Source organism: Megascapheus bottae, chromosome 1, assembly GCF_031878675.1.
Source record: "Megascapheus bottae isolate mThoBot1 chromosome 1, mThoBot2.hap1, whole genome shotgun sequence".
Taxonomy (NCBI): Eukaryota; Metazoa; Chordata; class Mammalia; order Rodentia; family Geomyidae; genus Megascapheus; species Megascapheus bottae.
The window spans coordinates 950,290-965,401 of NC_143509.1; the positions used below are offsets into that span (position 1 = coordinate 950,290).

The 15,112-nt window shown below is 61.1% G+C and overlaps 4 protein-coding genes across 7 annotated transcripts in view; 3 read left to right on the forward strand and 1 right to left on the reverse strand.

Annotated features, from left to right (window-relative positions):
* Positions 1-15,112, forward strand: part of Ndufa13 (NADH:ubiquinone oxidoreductase subunit A13) — a 200,475-nt gene that overhangs the window by 93,177 nt on the left and 92,186 nt on the right. The gene's annotated exons all lie outside the window — the stretch shown is intronic.
* On the forward strand, positions 252-4,918 carry Hsh2d (hematopoietic SH2 domain containing). Its single transcript, XM_090323281.1, has 5 exons — positions 252-662; positions 1,462-1,551; positions 2,095-2,257; positions 2,643-2,756; positions 3,538-4,918. The coding sequence occupies exons 1-5, from the start codon at positions 415-417 to the stop codon at positions 4,030-4,032; spliced, it is 1,110 nt and encodes a 369-aa protein (XP_090179407.1). The 5' UTR covers positions 252-414; the 3' UTR covers positions 4,033-4,918.
* Cib3 (calcium and integrin binding family member 3) lies at positions 5,885-10,498 on the reverse strand. 2 transcript variants are annotated; one of them, XM_090335359.1, is made up of 6 exons: positions 9,032-9,352; positions 8,848-8,882; positions 7,301-7,412; positions 6,745-6,892; positions 6,092-6,287; positions 5,885-5,941 (listed from the first exon to the last, which is right to left on the reverse strand). In XM_090335359.1, the coding sequence occupies exons 1-6, from the start codon at positions 9,080-9,082 to the stop codon at positions 5,920-5,922; spliced, it is 564 nt and encodes a 187-aa protein (XP_090191485.1). In that variant the 5' UTR covers positions 9,083-9,352; the 3' UTR covers positions 5,885-5,919. The 2 variants fall into 2 exon arrangements, with proteins under 2 accessions (XP_090191485.1, XP_090191494.1); XM_090335368.1 differs by lacking the exons at positions 8,848-8,882; positions 9,032-9,352 and adding an exon at positions 10,444-10,498.
* On the forward strand, positions 11,294-14,178 carry Fam32a (family with sequence similarity 32 member A). 2 transcript variants are annotated; one of them, XM_090335423.1, is made up of 4 exons: positions 11,294-11,412; positions 11,493-11,634; positions 13,230-13,283; positions 13,393-14,178. In XM_090335423.1, exons 1-4 carry the CDS (start codon positions 11,336-11,338, stop codon positions 13,459-13,461), a joined length of 342 nt encoding a protein of 113 aa, XP_090191549.1. In that variant the 5' UTR covers positions 11,294-11,335; the 3' UTR covers positions 13,462-14,178. The 2 variants fall into 2 exon arrangements, with proteins under 2 accessions (XP_090191549.1, XP_090191538.1); XM_090335412.1 differs by having other exon boundaries at positions 11,303-11,395.

The window sequence follows — 15,112 nt, forward strand, 5'->3', positions numbered from 1 at the left end:
CATTTGAGCCACAACCCCACCCTGGGATTTTCCTTTCTCCAGGGCTTTGTGGCCTGGACACCAGACCTCAGGGTCACTGCTGGGTCAGGGGAGGTGGGGGGAGAGGCGTTGGCCAGGTGTGGCTGTCCCTGTCACTGGCTGGGAAAGTCCATATTGACTGTGCCTTGTGCCTCCTCTCCCTGGGGCCAGGTTCCTCTGTATCAATAAAACCTTGCCGCGCTCCCTTCCCGCCTCGCCTCCTCTACCTTCACAATTTTTAGTTTGTTTTGTTCTGAGACAAAGAGTCATCTCAAAGCTGTCCTGAACCTAGGGCTTCACGATCCTCCTGCTCCAGCCTCCCTGGGGACAAGATTCCAAGCAAGCACAGCCATTTCCAGCTGAGTATTTAAATGCAGTCCCAGCCGGGAGGCCTGGATGCCTTCAGTGCAGAGCAGCCACTGTGTGCAGCAGGAATTGTGCAGGATCCAGACAGAGGCTGTGTGTGACGCCCTCCCCGACCCCCCTCAGGTGGCAGCCCGCCCCCCACACGTCATGATGGAAGCCGGGAAGCCAACCATGCTGCCGTCGCTGCCTCCACGGCTGGACTGGTTCTTGCACACGCAGGTGGCCCAGCTGACTGAAGACGGGTTCCCCGAATGGTTCCATGGGGCCATCTCGAGAGAGTGAGGATGCCCCCAGCCCACCCTGCACCTTGCCCTCCTCCATCCCCCGACCCCTATAGTTTTGCCCTACCGGAATTCTGGGCCCCACACAGATCCACATCTGGCTTTCTGGTAGTTAACTGGAGATAAGAGTCAGACAAGCTGGGTGTGGTGGCTCACGCCTATCATCCTAGCTACTCAGGAGGCTGAGATCTGAGGATCAGGTTCAAAGCCAGCCTGGGCAAAAAGTCTGTGAGACTAATCTCCAATGAACCACCAGAAAACCAGAAATGGTGCTGTGGCTCAAGGTGGTAGAGTGGTAGCCTCGAGCTGAAGAGCTCAGGGACAGCGCCCAGACCCAGAGTTCAAGCCCCAGGATGGACAAAAATTAAAAATAAAGGAGTGTGGGGAGGCTCACAGACTTTCAGGCCTCAGCCTTCTGAGTAGCTGGGATTACAGGCGTGAGTAGCAGAGCCCAGCCCCAAGCTATCTGAGCCTGAGCCTCCCTGCTCAGCCACCGGTGAAGAACTAGGGGCAATTTAGAAGGTAGAATGCTTGCCTAGTATACATGAAGTCCTGGGTTCAATTCCTCAAGTACCGCATAAATAGAAGAGGACGGAAGTGGCACTGTGGCTCAAGTGGTAGAGTGCCATCATTGAGCAAAAGAAGCTTGGGGACAGTGACCAAGCCCTGAGCTCAAGCCCCAGGACTGGCCTGGCGGGAAGGCCTGTACTCATTTTCCCCAGCCTTCATGGCTCCAGACCCTGCAGAGCCCCTGCCACCATGCCATGGTGTCCCTTAGCTGTGTGCACCTTTCTAGGGCTGCAGAGAACTTGCTGGAGTCCCACCCCGTGGGAGCCTTTCTCGTCCGAGTCAGCCACAGCCACGTGGGCTACACCCTTTCCTACAAGTAAGGCCTGGGCAGAGACGGGGCGGGGGCTCAGGGGCTCGGGCCAAGGGGTTCCAGATTGCGGGTGGGGAGAATGCTGACACTCAGCTTCCTGGAGAGGGCGGCCAGGTGCTCCAGGCATGGCTGCAGTGAGCAGCTGGAGGCAGACTGTTTTCAAACAGGATCTCCAATTTCTGCCTGGCCTGGACTGTGATCCTCCTATTTATACTTTCCCTATGGGACAACAGAGAAACCTCTGTGCCCAGCTTTTTATTGGTTGGCATCTGGTGGCCAGGACGGTTTCACCTGGGCACCTGGGCTGCCGTCCGGCTGCCGTCCTCCTGATCTGGCCTCCTCTGTGCCAAGGCCGGTGATTTTCTCACCACGTTCAGACCCCACGAGCGGCTGGGCGGTGACTGGACCGCTCTGCCGGAGTCACCCGGGGAGCACCAGCGTCCCCTCCCCAGGGAGCCGCGCAGGATGTGTCCCGTGGGGAAACCGAGGCTCGGCAGCTGCCCGGGGGCCAGCCTGCCGCGGACCTGTCCGCCTGCCGTGTCCCCGCAGGGCCCCGAGCTGCTGCCGCCACTTCATGGTGAAGCTGCTGGACGATGGCAGCGTCGCCATCCCAGGAGGGGAGGCTCACGCCTCCCTGGACGCCCTGGTCACCTGCCACCGGCGGACGCCGCTGCGGCCCCACGGGGACCTGCTGACCCAGCCCTGCCCGCAGGTCAGCGGCCCTCCCGCCCCCTCCCCTCCCCTCCCCTCCTGCCCCAGATCCCACCTGCGAGGATGGGGCGTGGCTCCAGACCTACTGTGGGCGGGGCTTTCTCCCTACAAGACTCCGTGGGCGTGGTCCGCCATGAGACCCCTCTGTGGGCGTGGCTTAAATACCCACAGGGCTCGGTGGGTGTGGCCAGCCTGAAAACCCCGCGGTGGGCGGAGCTTCCTCCCTCCGAGGTTTGGTGGGCGTGGTCTGCCGTGAGACCAGGCCCCACACTCTGTGGGTGTGGCTGGCGTCCCTACAAGGCTCGGTGGGCGGGGCTTATCGCCCTAGGAGGCTCGGTGGGCGTGGCCGAGGCGCTCGCTGTGGAGCTGACCTCCGTCCCCTGCAGGAGGACCCAGCACAGGCGGACTACGAGGACCTCCTGCACTGGTACACACTGGCCGTGGCCAGCCCGGACCTGGGCCCCAGAGACCCCGGCAGCCCTTCCGCCTGTCTGGAGGAGGTAGGCCAAGGCGGCCGAAGGACGGTTCTAGAAACAGCATTAGGAGGTGTGGCTTAAGTGGTAGAGCACTCCAGGGCAAGGCCCTGAGTCCCAAATTTCGGTACTACCAAAACTCAGGTGGTAGAGCGCCAGCCTTGAACACACAGGCCCAGGGACAGCACCCAGGCCAGGGCGGAAAAATCAAGAAAAATCACTGGTGGGGGGGGTGTGCACGCATGCGCGCGCTCAGACACTGGTCCTGGGGCTTGAACTCAGGGCCTGGGTGCTGTCCCTGCACTTCTCCACTCCAGGCTGGCACTGTACCACATCAGCCAGAGCTCCACTTCCAGCTGGTTCCTTGTGGATAAGAATCTTATGAACTTCCCTGCCCTGGATTGGCTTTGAACCTCGAACCTCAGATCTCAGCCCCCTGAGTGGCTTGGAAGTGGGGGGCAGGGTCTTCTGGTCCTCCGAGGGGGAAACGAAGGTGGACAGGGACTGGGAGAGGGAGGCACCGCAGGCGGCCTCATATGACCCAAAATTCCCCAGTGAGGCGTTTCCCGAGGGGACCCCAGTGCTCCAGGACGAGGAGGGAGGCCTGCAGAGCCGACAGCTCCTTCCCCAGGCACTGGGGTGGAGCCCCAGGCCTCCAGCAGGGAGCTTGGCTCTGGGCAGCTAGAGACAGGACAACAGCTGTGCATCGGGGCTTGGGGCTCCCCATGTTTGCCACCTCGGGGCAGGGGCGGAGGAGACAGGCTCCCTTTGGAGAGCTGGTCCCAAGTCCCTCTTTTCTCTGTTTCAGGGCCCTCCAAAGCCCCTTGTGTCCCCTCAGTTGTTGGAAAGGAAGGAAGGAGAGCCCTCTCCCTCTGATCTCCCAAAAGGTATTTTCAGTGGGAGTCGGAAGAAGGTGTGGAAGAGCCTCAAAGCCCTGCCCGAGGTAGGCAGGAGCATCCGGCGACAGCTGCAGTGCAGCTTCTTAGCTGCCACCCCACCTCCCCTGGACTCGCAGACCTGGACAGGAAGTGTGGAGCAGAGGGGCCCACGTGGAGCCACCACCCCCTGTGGCACCTCCTCACCTCCATGCCTGGGGGCCCAAGGCACCTCTTCCAGGAGGGCCACCAGGTCCAGCAGCTGGAACGAGATGACCACTGTGGTCAGCCGCTGGCACCGGTCGCTGGTGAGGGCCTTGTCCTCCCCAGTACCCCAGCCGGCACCCCCTGAGCTAGCAGCACCCCAGGAAGCCTGGCTCCCTGAGGAATACCTGCCCCCGCCACCCTTCGCCCCCGGCTACTATTAGAAAGCAGGCTTGAGACCCAGCACCCTTTGCGGGGCTGTCTGTGTCCCATGGGGACCTGGGTGCTGTCCCAGTGGCTGTGGGGTGACCGGTCATTCAGTCACAGCAGGGGCTTGGGTCAGGGACATCAGCCAGACCTCTCTGACCATCACAGCAGCCCCCCTCCTTGTTTGTTTGTCAGTCCTGGGACTTGAACTCTGGGCCTGGGCGCTGTCCCTGAGCTCTTCAGCTCAAGGCTGGTGCTCTACCACTTGAGTCACAGTGCCACTTCTGCTTTTCTGGTTGTCAGAGATAATAATCACACGGACTTTCCTGTTCCAGTAGGCTTTGAACCTCCATCCTTAGATCTCAACCTCCAGGGTAGCTGGAATGACAGTTGTGAGCCACCAGCACCCAACTAAGGCCCTTTTTATTTGCAGGCCCTCAAATGGAAAAAAAAAATAGAGATATTTAAACTCCAGTGCCTGTACAGGGTTTCCATGCCACAATTCTCATGCAATACAGTGTTGTGGTGTACACATGGTGTGAGGACCCGCACAGGGTGCAGGAGGATGGGAGGGGGAGGGGAGGAGGGAAAAGGAGAGAGAAGGGGGAGCCAGGGCTCCAGGTCATTTCCACCAGTTTTGGGGGTCTTGAGATAAACCTAGGTGGAGTAGGTGTGGGGCTCCCTGAGTCCCAGACAGTCATGGCCGTACTGGAGGCCACACAGCCCCGGGCTAGGATCACATCTGGGTTTTGGGTTCAGATTTAAGGCAAAAAAAAGTCCATGGGTCCGGGAGCGTGGCCTAGTGGTAGAGTGCTCACCTAGCATGCATGAAGACCCGGGTTCCATTCCTTGCTACCAGAAGTGGGGCGGAGGCTCAAGTGGTAGAGCTCTGGCCTTGAGAAAGTCCAAGGACAGTGCTCAGGCCCTGAGCTCAAGTCCAGGACTGGGGGGGGGGAAAAAAAAAGGAGAAGGCAAAGTTCCTATCACTTGGGAGGCTGAGACAGAAGGATAAAAACTTCCGGGGGTGGGGGAGGAAAGAGAGAGAAAAGAGAGAGAGAGAAAGCGCAGCAGCCAGCCAGCAGGTGTGACCATTTATTCTCACAGCGCAGGGGTCCCTGTACGATGCTGGGCCCACCCCCTGGCCCCGCCCCACGAGTGCGGCCCCGCCCCGCGGCCCCGCCTGCCTCCGCGGCCCCGCCCCACGAGTCTGGCCCCGCCTGCCTCCGCGGCCCCGCCCCCACAGCCCCGCCCCAGGAGTGCGGCCCCGCCCCGCCGCCCCGCCTGCCTCCGCGGCCCCTCCCCCCACGGCCCCGCCCCACGAGTCTGGCCCCGCCCCGCGGCCCCGCCTGCCTCCGCGGCCCCGCCCCCCACGGCCCCGCCCCACGAGTCTGGCCCCGCCTGCCTCCGCGGCCCCGCCCCCACGGCCCCGCCCCATGAGTCTGGCCCCGCCCCGCCTGCCTCCGCGGCCCCGCCCCAGGAGTCCGGCCCCGCCCCACCGCCCCGCCTGCCTCCGCGGCCCCGCCCCATAGGTCTGGCCCCGCCCCGCCGCCCCGCCTGCCTCCGCGGCCCCGCCCCCACAGCCCCGCCCCAGGAATCCGGCCCCGCCCCGCCGCCCCGCCTGCCTCCGCGGCCCCTCCCCCCCGCGGCCCCGCCCCATGGGTCTGGCCCCGCCCCGCCGCCCCGCCTGCCTCCGCGGCCCCGCCCCCACAGCCCCGCCCCAGGAGTCCGGCCCCGCCCCGCCGCCCCGCCTGCCTCCGCGGCCCCTCCCCCCCGCGGCCCCGCCCTATGGGTCTGGCCCCGCCCCGCCGCCCCGCCTGCCTCCGCGGCCCCGCCCCCACAGCCCCGCCCCAGGAGTCCGGCCCCGCCCCGCCGCCCCGCCTGCCTCCGCGGTCTCTCCAGGGCTGTCAGATGCGGATGTGGAAGGTGCTGTGGACACAGGAGCGCAGGGTCACCGCGGTCGCCGCACGCCGAGGGCCGCCCTCCGCCGGCCTCCTTAGCGCCTCCCCCCGCCCTGGCTTCCAGGGCCCCGGCGGACGCGGAGGCCACGCGGCATGGCGGGGACCTGGGGCGCCTCACCTGAGGAAGTCGGGCGCCCGCAGGATCATGCTCTGGAAGTCCTCCAGGGACAGCCGGCCGTCATGGTCGCTGTCCGCCTCGTCCAGCACCTTCTCGCACACCAGCCGCACCTCCTCGGGGCCCAGCTCGCCGCGCGTCAGCCGCGTCACCGTCTGCTCCAGGTCCCAGGCGCAGATGAAGTCGTCCTGGTTGAAGTCTGCAGGCCGGACGGGGCGGGGAGCAGGGCCGGGCTGGGGCTGAACTCGAGTGGGTTGAACCCACGAGAGCCACAGCTCGCTGGAGAGAGGAGACCCTCCCCATCCCCAGGGCTTGGCCTGGCCAGGAGCTGGGGTGACAGGTGTGAGCCACCGGCACCCGGCCTCCTACCAGGCCTGTGTGACACTGAGCATTTACTGAGCACCTACTGCGTGCCTGCCAGGTCCCAGAGACACAGGGAACAGCAGGTTCTGTCTGGTGCGGAGAAGCATCAGGGCTGGGGTGTGGCTCAGGGGGGCAGTTTGGGGGTGCCGCCCGGGAGGGCACCACTCCTGAGGTGCAGCCCACCATGGAGGGCAGGGGCAGGACGTAGAGAGGTCCTGGAGGGGGCTCCGGGGACTTGGGGAGCTGTAGAGAGCAGAGCTCCGTCTGACAGCCGCCCCCCACCGGGCACCCACCATAGATTTTGAAAGCGTAGTAGGCCTTCAGGTCACGGGGCGCCATTTCGCTCATCACGGAGAACATGTCCAGGAAGTTGTCCAGGGTCATGTGGCCATCGCCATCCTCCGAGAAGACCTGCGCGATTCTCTGGCGGAAAGGGTTGTCCTGGGGGCGAGAAGGACCCGGCTCTGTGCCCACTCAGTGCCCACAGCCCCAGCTCTGCACTCACGACGCCCGGCCTGGCCCCACATGCCCTGCACAGCCTGGAGGTTGCAGGGAAGCTGGAGACCCAACCACAGAGCTTTCTTCACTTGCTCACTGTGCTTGGCTCCTGGAAGGGCATGGAAGACTGACCCATCAGACATCCTCACTCACCCGGCACTGTGATTGGCTCCTAAGAGGAACATGGTTCTTCAAGGGGCCAATCAGAGGTCCTCATTCACCTGTCTACTGTGACTAGCTGACCAGCAGGCAGAGCTCACAGGGCACTGCCGATTGGCTCTTTTAAGAGACCGCTTTCTCAAGAGGATCCATCAGAGCACCTCGCTCGGGGTGGACTGGTGTGCAGCATACCTTCAGCTCCGGCATGCTCACGATGAGCTCCAAGGGCACCTTCACGCGGGGCCCGCCCGTGTAGTCCAGGGGCACAAGCTGTGGAGCTAGGTCCTGGTAGCGGTAGAAGAGCCTGGAGGGAGAGTGGGAGCTGCAGGGCGTGGGGACACTCTTGTTTTAAATGTGCAGATGGAGGCCAAGAGCGGGGCCTAGTGGTAGAGTGCTTGCCTGGCATGCGCAAAGACCAAGATTCGATCCCTCGGCACCCCGTACACAGAAAAAGCCAGAAGGGGTGCTGTGGCTCAAGGGCTCCAGCCTTGAGAAAGCCCAAGGACAGGCTCAAGCCCTGAGCTCAAGCCCAGGACTGGCAGTAATAAATAAATAGATAAATATATAGTAAAAGTACAAATGAACCAGGCGTGGTGGCTCGCACCCGTCATACTCGCTACTTAGGAGGCTGAGATCTGAAGATCTCAGTTCAAAGCCAGCCCAGGCCAGAAAGTCCATGAGACTCTTATCTGCAATGAACCACCAGAAAATGGGAAGTGGTGCTGTGGCTCAAGGGGCAGGGCAGGAGCCTTGAGCTGAGGAGCTCAGGGACAGTGACCAGGCCCAGAGTTCAAGCCCCACAACTTAACATAGTAATGATAATAATTAGTAATAATAATAATAGTAGGGCAAATGGAAGGTGTGGTCAGAAGCACTGGATGTGCAGCTCCACCTGTACCTCCTTGGAGCTGAGCTGAGTCACCCAGGGTGCCAGGGCTTTTCTCTGAGAGCAACAGGAGTCTCTGGACAGCAGTATGTCAGCTAGACCCTTGAGAGAAGAAGGATCTGGAACGTCAGTCCAGAACCCTGCTGCCCTTAACACCCTGCATTGTAGTTTCTGGTTGGCTGATTGGAAGACTTTGTTCTTTCTGTCTGCTGATGGACCAGTGTCTGTTAGGGGTAGGGCTCTGCCCGCCAGCCCTGACCCGAGGTCAGCTTGGCCCTGCCTCAGTTTCCCTGGCAGTAACCTGATCGTGATGGCCAGGGTGACCGGGTCAGCTGTCCCCACACACAATGGCACTGCCTGGTGGAGCGTGTGCCCATCAATAATCAATGCCTGTGCACACATGCCGGCCGTGCTCGCCCCTTCCGTCCCCAACCCCAGCCAGGTTGGGTTTCACAGCTGGAAGGTCACGGGTCGTGGCCTCTGCACAAAAGCCCCCAGGTCCCTGGTGTCCCTCTGGCTGGACTGGGGCCAGGGACCCGCAGAGCCGCCAGCCACCGCCACAGGGCTGCTTTCCTGGGTGCCACCCCCTGTCTAGGGCTGGGCTCCAGCCCCTCCTGGCTTACTACCCATCATGGCTCCCGGCCACCCCAGGAGAAAAGCCCAGTGCCTTCCCCTGCGTGACAGTTGTGCCGTCTCCAGCATCTGCTCCACCGCAGTGAGCCCTGGCCTCCTTGAGCCTGTCAAATCACGGACAGGACTGGACACCGGTGCAGGCCTGTCGTCCAGCGCTCTGGAGGCTGAGGCAGGAGGAAGGCGCCTCCCGGGCCCCCATCCCCTGGTGACAGGGACTCACCTCATGATCTCCTTCTTGGTGAAGAAGGAGCAGTCCTGCAGGGAGGAGTGTCTACTGAAGCCAGAGCTGGCTCTGGAGTCGGGGTTCGCTTTCCCTGCCCTGCTCCACCCAGCGCTCTGGGGGACCCTGGCTGGCTGCACACTCAGATCCAGGGGTGCTGTCCTCCGCCACTGGAGAGCCCTACCTGGTACTCCTCCAGCTGCGCCGCGGTGAATACCGTCTGCTTGCCACCCATGCCAGCCACCCACACTGTGCGGGCACAGCCCTGGCTTGGTCTGCACGGTCCCCGCCAGCCCGCCCTGTCACCCCTACCTGGCAAGGCTCAAGTTACAGCCAAGCTCTCCGGGCAAAAGTATGCAGGTGCCCCTGGGTGGGGACAGGGATGCCCCCGGGGTGACCCCAGGATGTGGCAAGGCCTGAGAGACAGGCCTCTGTGGTCGGCGGGGCCGCTCTGTGCCGCCCGCTCTGCGGCTGTGGACAGTAGCTGGACATCTGTGAACCTGGCTTGTGCGAGCGGGCATTGCATGAGGTCCCCCCAGCACACCCCTGGTGTTTGTTTGCCAGGGCTACAAAAGCCCTGGGCTGCGTGGGGGTTTAAGGTGCACTCCCACTTTACTATTATTTTGTACCATGTTACAATTTGAGAAAAGTGATCCAAACTTTGTGTTTTTCTTTTTGGTGCCACTCCTGGGGCTTGAACTCAAGGCCTGGGTACTCTTCCTGAGCTTGTTTTCAGCTCATGGTTGACACTCTACAACTTGAGCCACAGCTCCACTTTCGGATTCTAAAAAAATATTTTTGCCTGTCCTGGGGTCCTGGGGCTCAAGCTCAGGGCCTGAGCACTGTCCTTAGGCTTTCTTCAAGACTAGCACTCTACCACTTGGGCCACAGGACCACTTCTGGCTTTTTCTGTATATGTGGTACGGAAGAATTGAACCCAGGGCTTCATGCATGCTAGGTAAGCACTCTACCACGAAGCCACACTCCTGGCCCCAACACTTGGGGCTTTTTGGTGGTTTATGAGAGGGAAGAGGCTCATGCTTCTCCTACTCAGGCTGGCTGTGAACCCGGATGCTCAGAGCTCAGCCTCCTGATCCAGCTCCCAACTGGACTACAGGCGTGAGCATCTGCAGCATCCTGAGGCCAGAGTGCCTCAGTGCAACAGCCGGGGTGGCCAGGAATGGCCAGGCCTGTCTGTGGGCTCCAGATCCCAGCATGAATCAGCTGCCTCGCGCCCCCTGCTGGCCAGGAGTGACTGTCGCTCTGCCCACTGTTCTTCAGATGGTAACCCAGGGCTCAATTTTGTTCTCTCTTGTTTGAAGCCAAGTGTGGATGTGTGGCTCAGGCTGGCCTGGAACTTTCAGTCCTCCTGCTTCAGCCTCTCAAGGGCTTGGATTAGAAGCTTGTGCCACCATCCCCAGCATCTGCAGCAGGCGATGGGTGGATGCACACGACGGAATAAAATTGGTGGCTCAGCTCACTGTGGCTCCATGGCCGCCCGAGCCAAACTGGACACCAGCCCAGAGTCTGTCATCAGGTGGGTGGGTAAACAGAAGGACTTTCTCCACACAATGAATGCCCCATTGTCACACCCACCAGAAACATCTCACATGCCCAGGGATGGTTAGAACATGTCTGGAGTCGTTGGGGTGGGGGGTGCGATATGCTAGCCAGGAATGAAGAAATGAAGAAGGGTTGTGGAGGCGCTGGAATGTTGTAGGTCTTGATGGTGGAGGTGCTGCCAGGTATATAGGAAGCCAGTGTACTTTAGAAGATTGTCACTTTGGTGTTGGATTCCAGGCATGCCCACAGGCACCGGCTTGCTAGGTTCTTTCAAGGATCACCCACAATCCTAATTCCTGCCACTCCCTAATCTCCTTTCTTTCCCGCTCACTTCCCAAACTGCTTTCCGTGCATCTGTGCATCCTTCAGTGACCTCAGAAACAGTGGTGGAATCTTCTGGCCTGGGGTTGGGCCTCGAAGGGCCCAGGGTGTCACATTCCAGCATTCTCCAGAATGAGGCCCCCCGTCTGTCTTCTCTCCCCTCTTTTTGGTGAGGTGGTGCCGAGATTTGAACTCCAAGCCCCGCACCTGCTCGGCCACGCCCCACCCCCAGTGCCAGGCTGGGCTGGACTTGAACTCAGGGCCTGGGTGCTGTCCTGGTCTTTTTCACTCAGCGCCGGCGCTCTACCGCTCCGTTCAGCGGGCAGACTTCCCTGCCGAGCTGGCCTTGAGCGCGAGCCTCCGGCCTCAGCCACCTGAGGGAAAAAGAAAGGCGAGGAGATCCCTTGGCCAAACGCGGAGGAAGCCCGCGTGTGGCGGCAGCCGAGCGACGTCGGCCACCCCGGCCGGAAGTGCGGCGGGGGCGGGCGTGACGCGCGAGCGGACCAATCAGGAGGCGGCGGGGGCGGGCGCTCCGCTACAAATGCGCCCGCAAACCGGAAGAGCCGCGGAGTCGTCTCGGCCGGGCCGAGGCAGCGCCGGCGCCATGGCCGCGGCCTACGAGCAGGTCCAGAAGGGGCCGCTGAGGCTGAAGGGCGGCGCCGAGGTCGGCGTCACCAAGCGGTGAGGCCGCGGGACCCCCCCCCCCCCCGCGCTCCTGCGGCGCCGCGGCCCCTGACTCGCTCGCCTCCGCTCTCTTCCAGGAAGAAGAAGAAGAAGGACAAGGACACGGCGAAGCTTCTGGAAGCCATGGGCTCCAGCAAGAAGAGCGAGGAGGAGAAGCGGCGCGGCCCGGACCCGCGGACGCCGGCGCAGGCGGCCTTCGAGAAGATGCAGGAGAAGCGGGTGCGGGGCGGGCATCCGGGGTCCGGGCGGGGTGGGGGGGACCTGGGGCGGGGCGGGCGGGAGGGCGGGGATCCGGGGTCCGGGGCTGGGATCCGGGGTCCGGGCGGGGTGGGGGGGACCTGGGGCGGGAGGGCGGGGATCCGGGGTCCGGGGCGGGGCACGGGAGGGGTCCCGGAAGCCCGGGCCCCCTGAGACTCAGGCGAGCTGGGGACTGGGGGGGGGGGAGGGGCGTGAGCCTTTGGCTGTGCCTCCGTTTCCCGTCTGACTCTGGGTGGTGGTTTGGGTTTGTGGACGCGCCGGTCCCGGGGTTTGAACCCACCCAGAGCCTGGCCGCTGTCCCTGGCGCTCTGCCTCTGGCTCCGCGGTTAACGAGGTGAGAGTCTCGCCCGGCTGTCTGTAGGCCAGGTCATCGGGTCCAGCCCCTGGCGCCTGCCTGCCACGCTCTCCCCTCTTGAGCAGATGGAGTTGCAGACGAGTCATTAGTGCCCAGCCTTTACTTGTTTACTTGTTTTTGCTAGTTCTGGGGTTTGAGCTAAGGGCCTGGGCACTGCCCCTGAGCTGCTTTTTCTCAAGGTAGCACTGAACCACTTAAGCCACAGGGCCACTTCGGGCTTTTTCTGCGAATGGTACTTAGGAATGGAACCCAGGGCTTCATGCATGCTAAGCCAGCAGTCTACCACTAGGCCACATTCCCGCCCCCCTTTTTGATAAATTATACATTGAGCCTTTTGTCTTTTTGGTGCTGGTATTGAACTCTGGGCCTCACGCTTTTGCTTAGCTTTTCTAGAGTCCGCTGTTTGAGCAACACCTGCAGCTCAGCTTTTTGCTAGCTACTTGGAGTCCAGAATGTTTTGTGTGTGTCTGAGGGCCAGCTCAGATCTAAGATCTGTACATCTCAGCTCAGGAATGAGTGTGGGCCGAACCACCGCACCTGAGTTTACAGGAGTGCTTCTAATGATCTCTGGGGTCCAGGCAGAGCTCGGTCAGCCAGAACAGGTGCTGCGTGGTGCTCTGACAGGGCTGTGCCTGCGCCTCTGCAAACTCCTCTGTGGTCCGCTCATTTCTAGGCCTGTGCTCATAGCAGGCGTGTCATAACTCCTAGCAGGGGCAGCAGGGCCAGCATTGCGTGGAGCCAGGCCTGCTATCTCAGCTGGTGTTTCTCAGAGGGCCCCAGACTTCTGGGGATGTCTTGAGCTTTGAATCCACAGTTGTGTGGGGCAGGTGAATCCAGTCCTGAAATAACCTTCTGTGTTGGAGCCACGAGTATGTGGCATATAATGGCAAGGAGAGGGCCATTTGTCCCTCCCCTTCACATGTCATGTGTAGGTGACAGTTCATTGTCCTAGTGAAATGTGCAGGGCACAGATGCATGTGGCTGTCTGCTGAGGCTGCGGGCTCGGGGCCCATGTCCTGCAGCCCTGCAGGCAGTGTCATTGGCCTGAAGCATACTGCTGTTCCACTTGTGGGGCAGAGAGTGCTGAGCTATCTCTGCTGAGGGTGGGCAGACAGGCAGGACAGTCAGACCAGCTGGCCTGGCTTCCAGCTCCCAGGGCCATACCATCTCATCCCATCAGCTCACCCGTCTCTCTCCTTAGCAAATGGAAAGGATCCTGAAGAAAGCATCGAAAACCCACAAGCAGAGAGTGGAGGTGAGTCAGGGGACAGAGCAGAACTGGGGGGGGGGGAACCCAGGCTGTGAGAGCCAGGGGGGGGGGAGGCGTGCTCTCCTGACCCACACCATGCTCCTCTGCTCCCCAGGACTTCAACAGACACCTGGACACACTGACAGAGCACTACGACATCCCCAAAGTCAGCTGGACCAAGTAGAGCGGCTGCCTGCGGGCCCTGCTCCTGCCATTCCCCATTGCCCAGCCGCCTGAGACCCCGCCCTCCATCCTGCCTCTCTAAACTGCCTCGAGTGTGCTTCCAGCTCTGCTGCAAGAGCCCTGGACTGTTCCCAGGGGAGAGCTGGCGCCATCCAGTGAAAGGTCATTTCTGCATGGTGCTGAGTGGAGAGGCTGTCAGCTGTTGTCCAGGTGAAGTGATGCACTCCTGGCGACAGGGCAGGCTGGCCCAGGAGCGGCCCCGCTGCCACCTCCCTTCAACTTGGGACTCACCGCTCTGTCCAGGCTCCTGCAGCTGTATGGCCTCCAGGTGGCCTCTAAGCCACCAACACCAAGGCTGCCCCCACGTCAGAGCAGCCACTCAGGAGAGTGTGGAACTTGGGGAGCAGCCTCCCCTGCCCCCCTGACTGCCGACTGATCGCCAGAGAACCCAGGCAGCACCCGCCCGCCTGGCCTCCCTCTGCCCCAGTGTATGTGCAGCTGCCTATGGCATCCCAGCCTGAAGACACTCCATCAGGAATACGGCCGAGCCCAGCACAAAGATGGGGCCTGTGACACTGAGGGTTTGGTGCCAATGCTGGACAGCAGGGGCCTTTGAGGGTCTCCTTCCTGAAACAACAGAGTCAGCAACCCCAAGAACAATCTTCAGGCTGTGTGTAAACTGTACAATAAAGCAAACCATGGTTGAAGCTGCCACCTACAGGAGGTCTGGTTGTTAGGAGACAGCTACCTTGACTATTGTCCACCAAGGACAGGGAGTGGAACAGAACTTGTGTATGTGTGTGTGTAAGTGTAAAACAGGCTCAGGCCGGTGCACTTTCCCTTGGTTATTTTGCTCAAGACTAGTGCTCTACAACTTTGATCTAGTGCTTAATTGCAAACAAGGGTCTTACAGCTGGGCTCCTGTGGCTCACGCCTGAAATCCTAGCTACTCAGGAGGCTGAGATCTGAGGACCATGGTTCAAAGCCACCACAGGCACAAAAGTCCATGAGACTCAACCACCAGAAAACTGGAAGTGCTATTGTGGCCCAAGTGGCAGAATGCTAGCTATTGAGCAGAACAGCTCAGGGACAGTGTCCAGGCCCAGAGTTCAGGCCCCAGGAACAACCAGAAAAAAAGTCTTAGAGACTTTTCTTGTTTCCGGAGTAGACATGAGCCACTGAGTGGCTTCTGGTGGGACTGTTCTGGAGCAGGAGGCATCTGAGGGACGTGGACACTGAGGGCCCCTGACCCCAAACGCTTGGGACCAGACCCTTTGGGAGTTTAGAATATGTGCACATGTGCAGTAAGATGTACTTTTAGTAATCGTGCACATGAGATAGTTCCATGGTGTGGACTTCCCTGTTTTGGTTGTGGAGCTCTTTTGGCTTAAGGCTGGTCAGGTTTCTGATTGGAACAGATACTTGTTATTGACATAATTGTTGTGCTCAACTGCCCTCAATCTCTTTCCCCACTGCCACCACTGTCCTGTGGCTCACGGCTGTCACCCAGCTACTCAGGAGACTGAAGGTCACAGTTTAAAGCTAGCCTGAGCAGGAAAGTTTGTGGGACTTGCATCTAGTTAAAGTCAAAAACCAGAAGTAGGGCCGGGAGTTTGGCCTAGTGGTTAAAGTACTTGCCTAGCATGCATGAA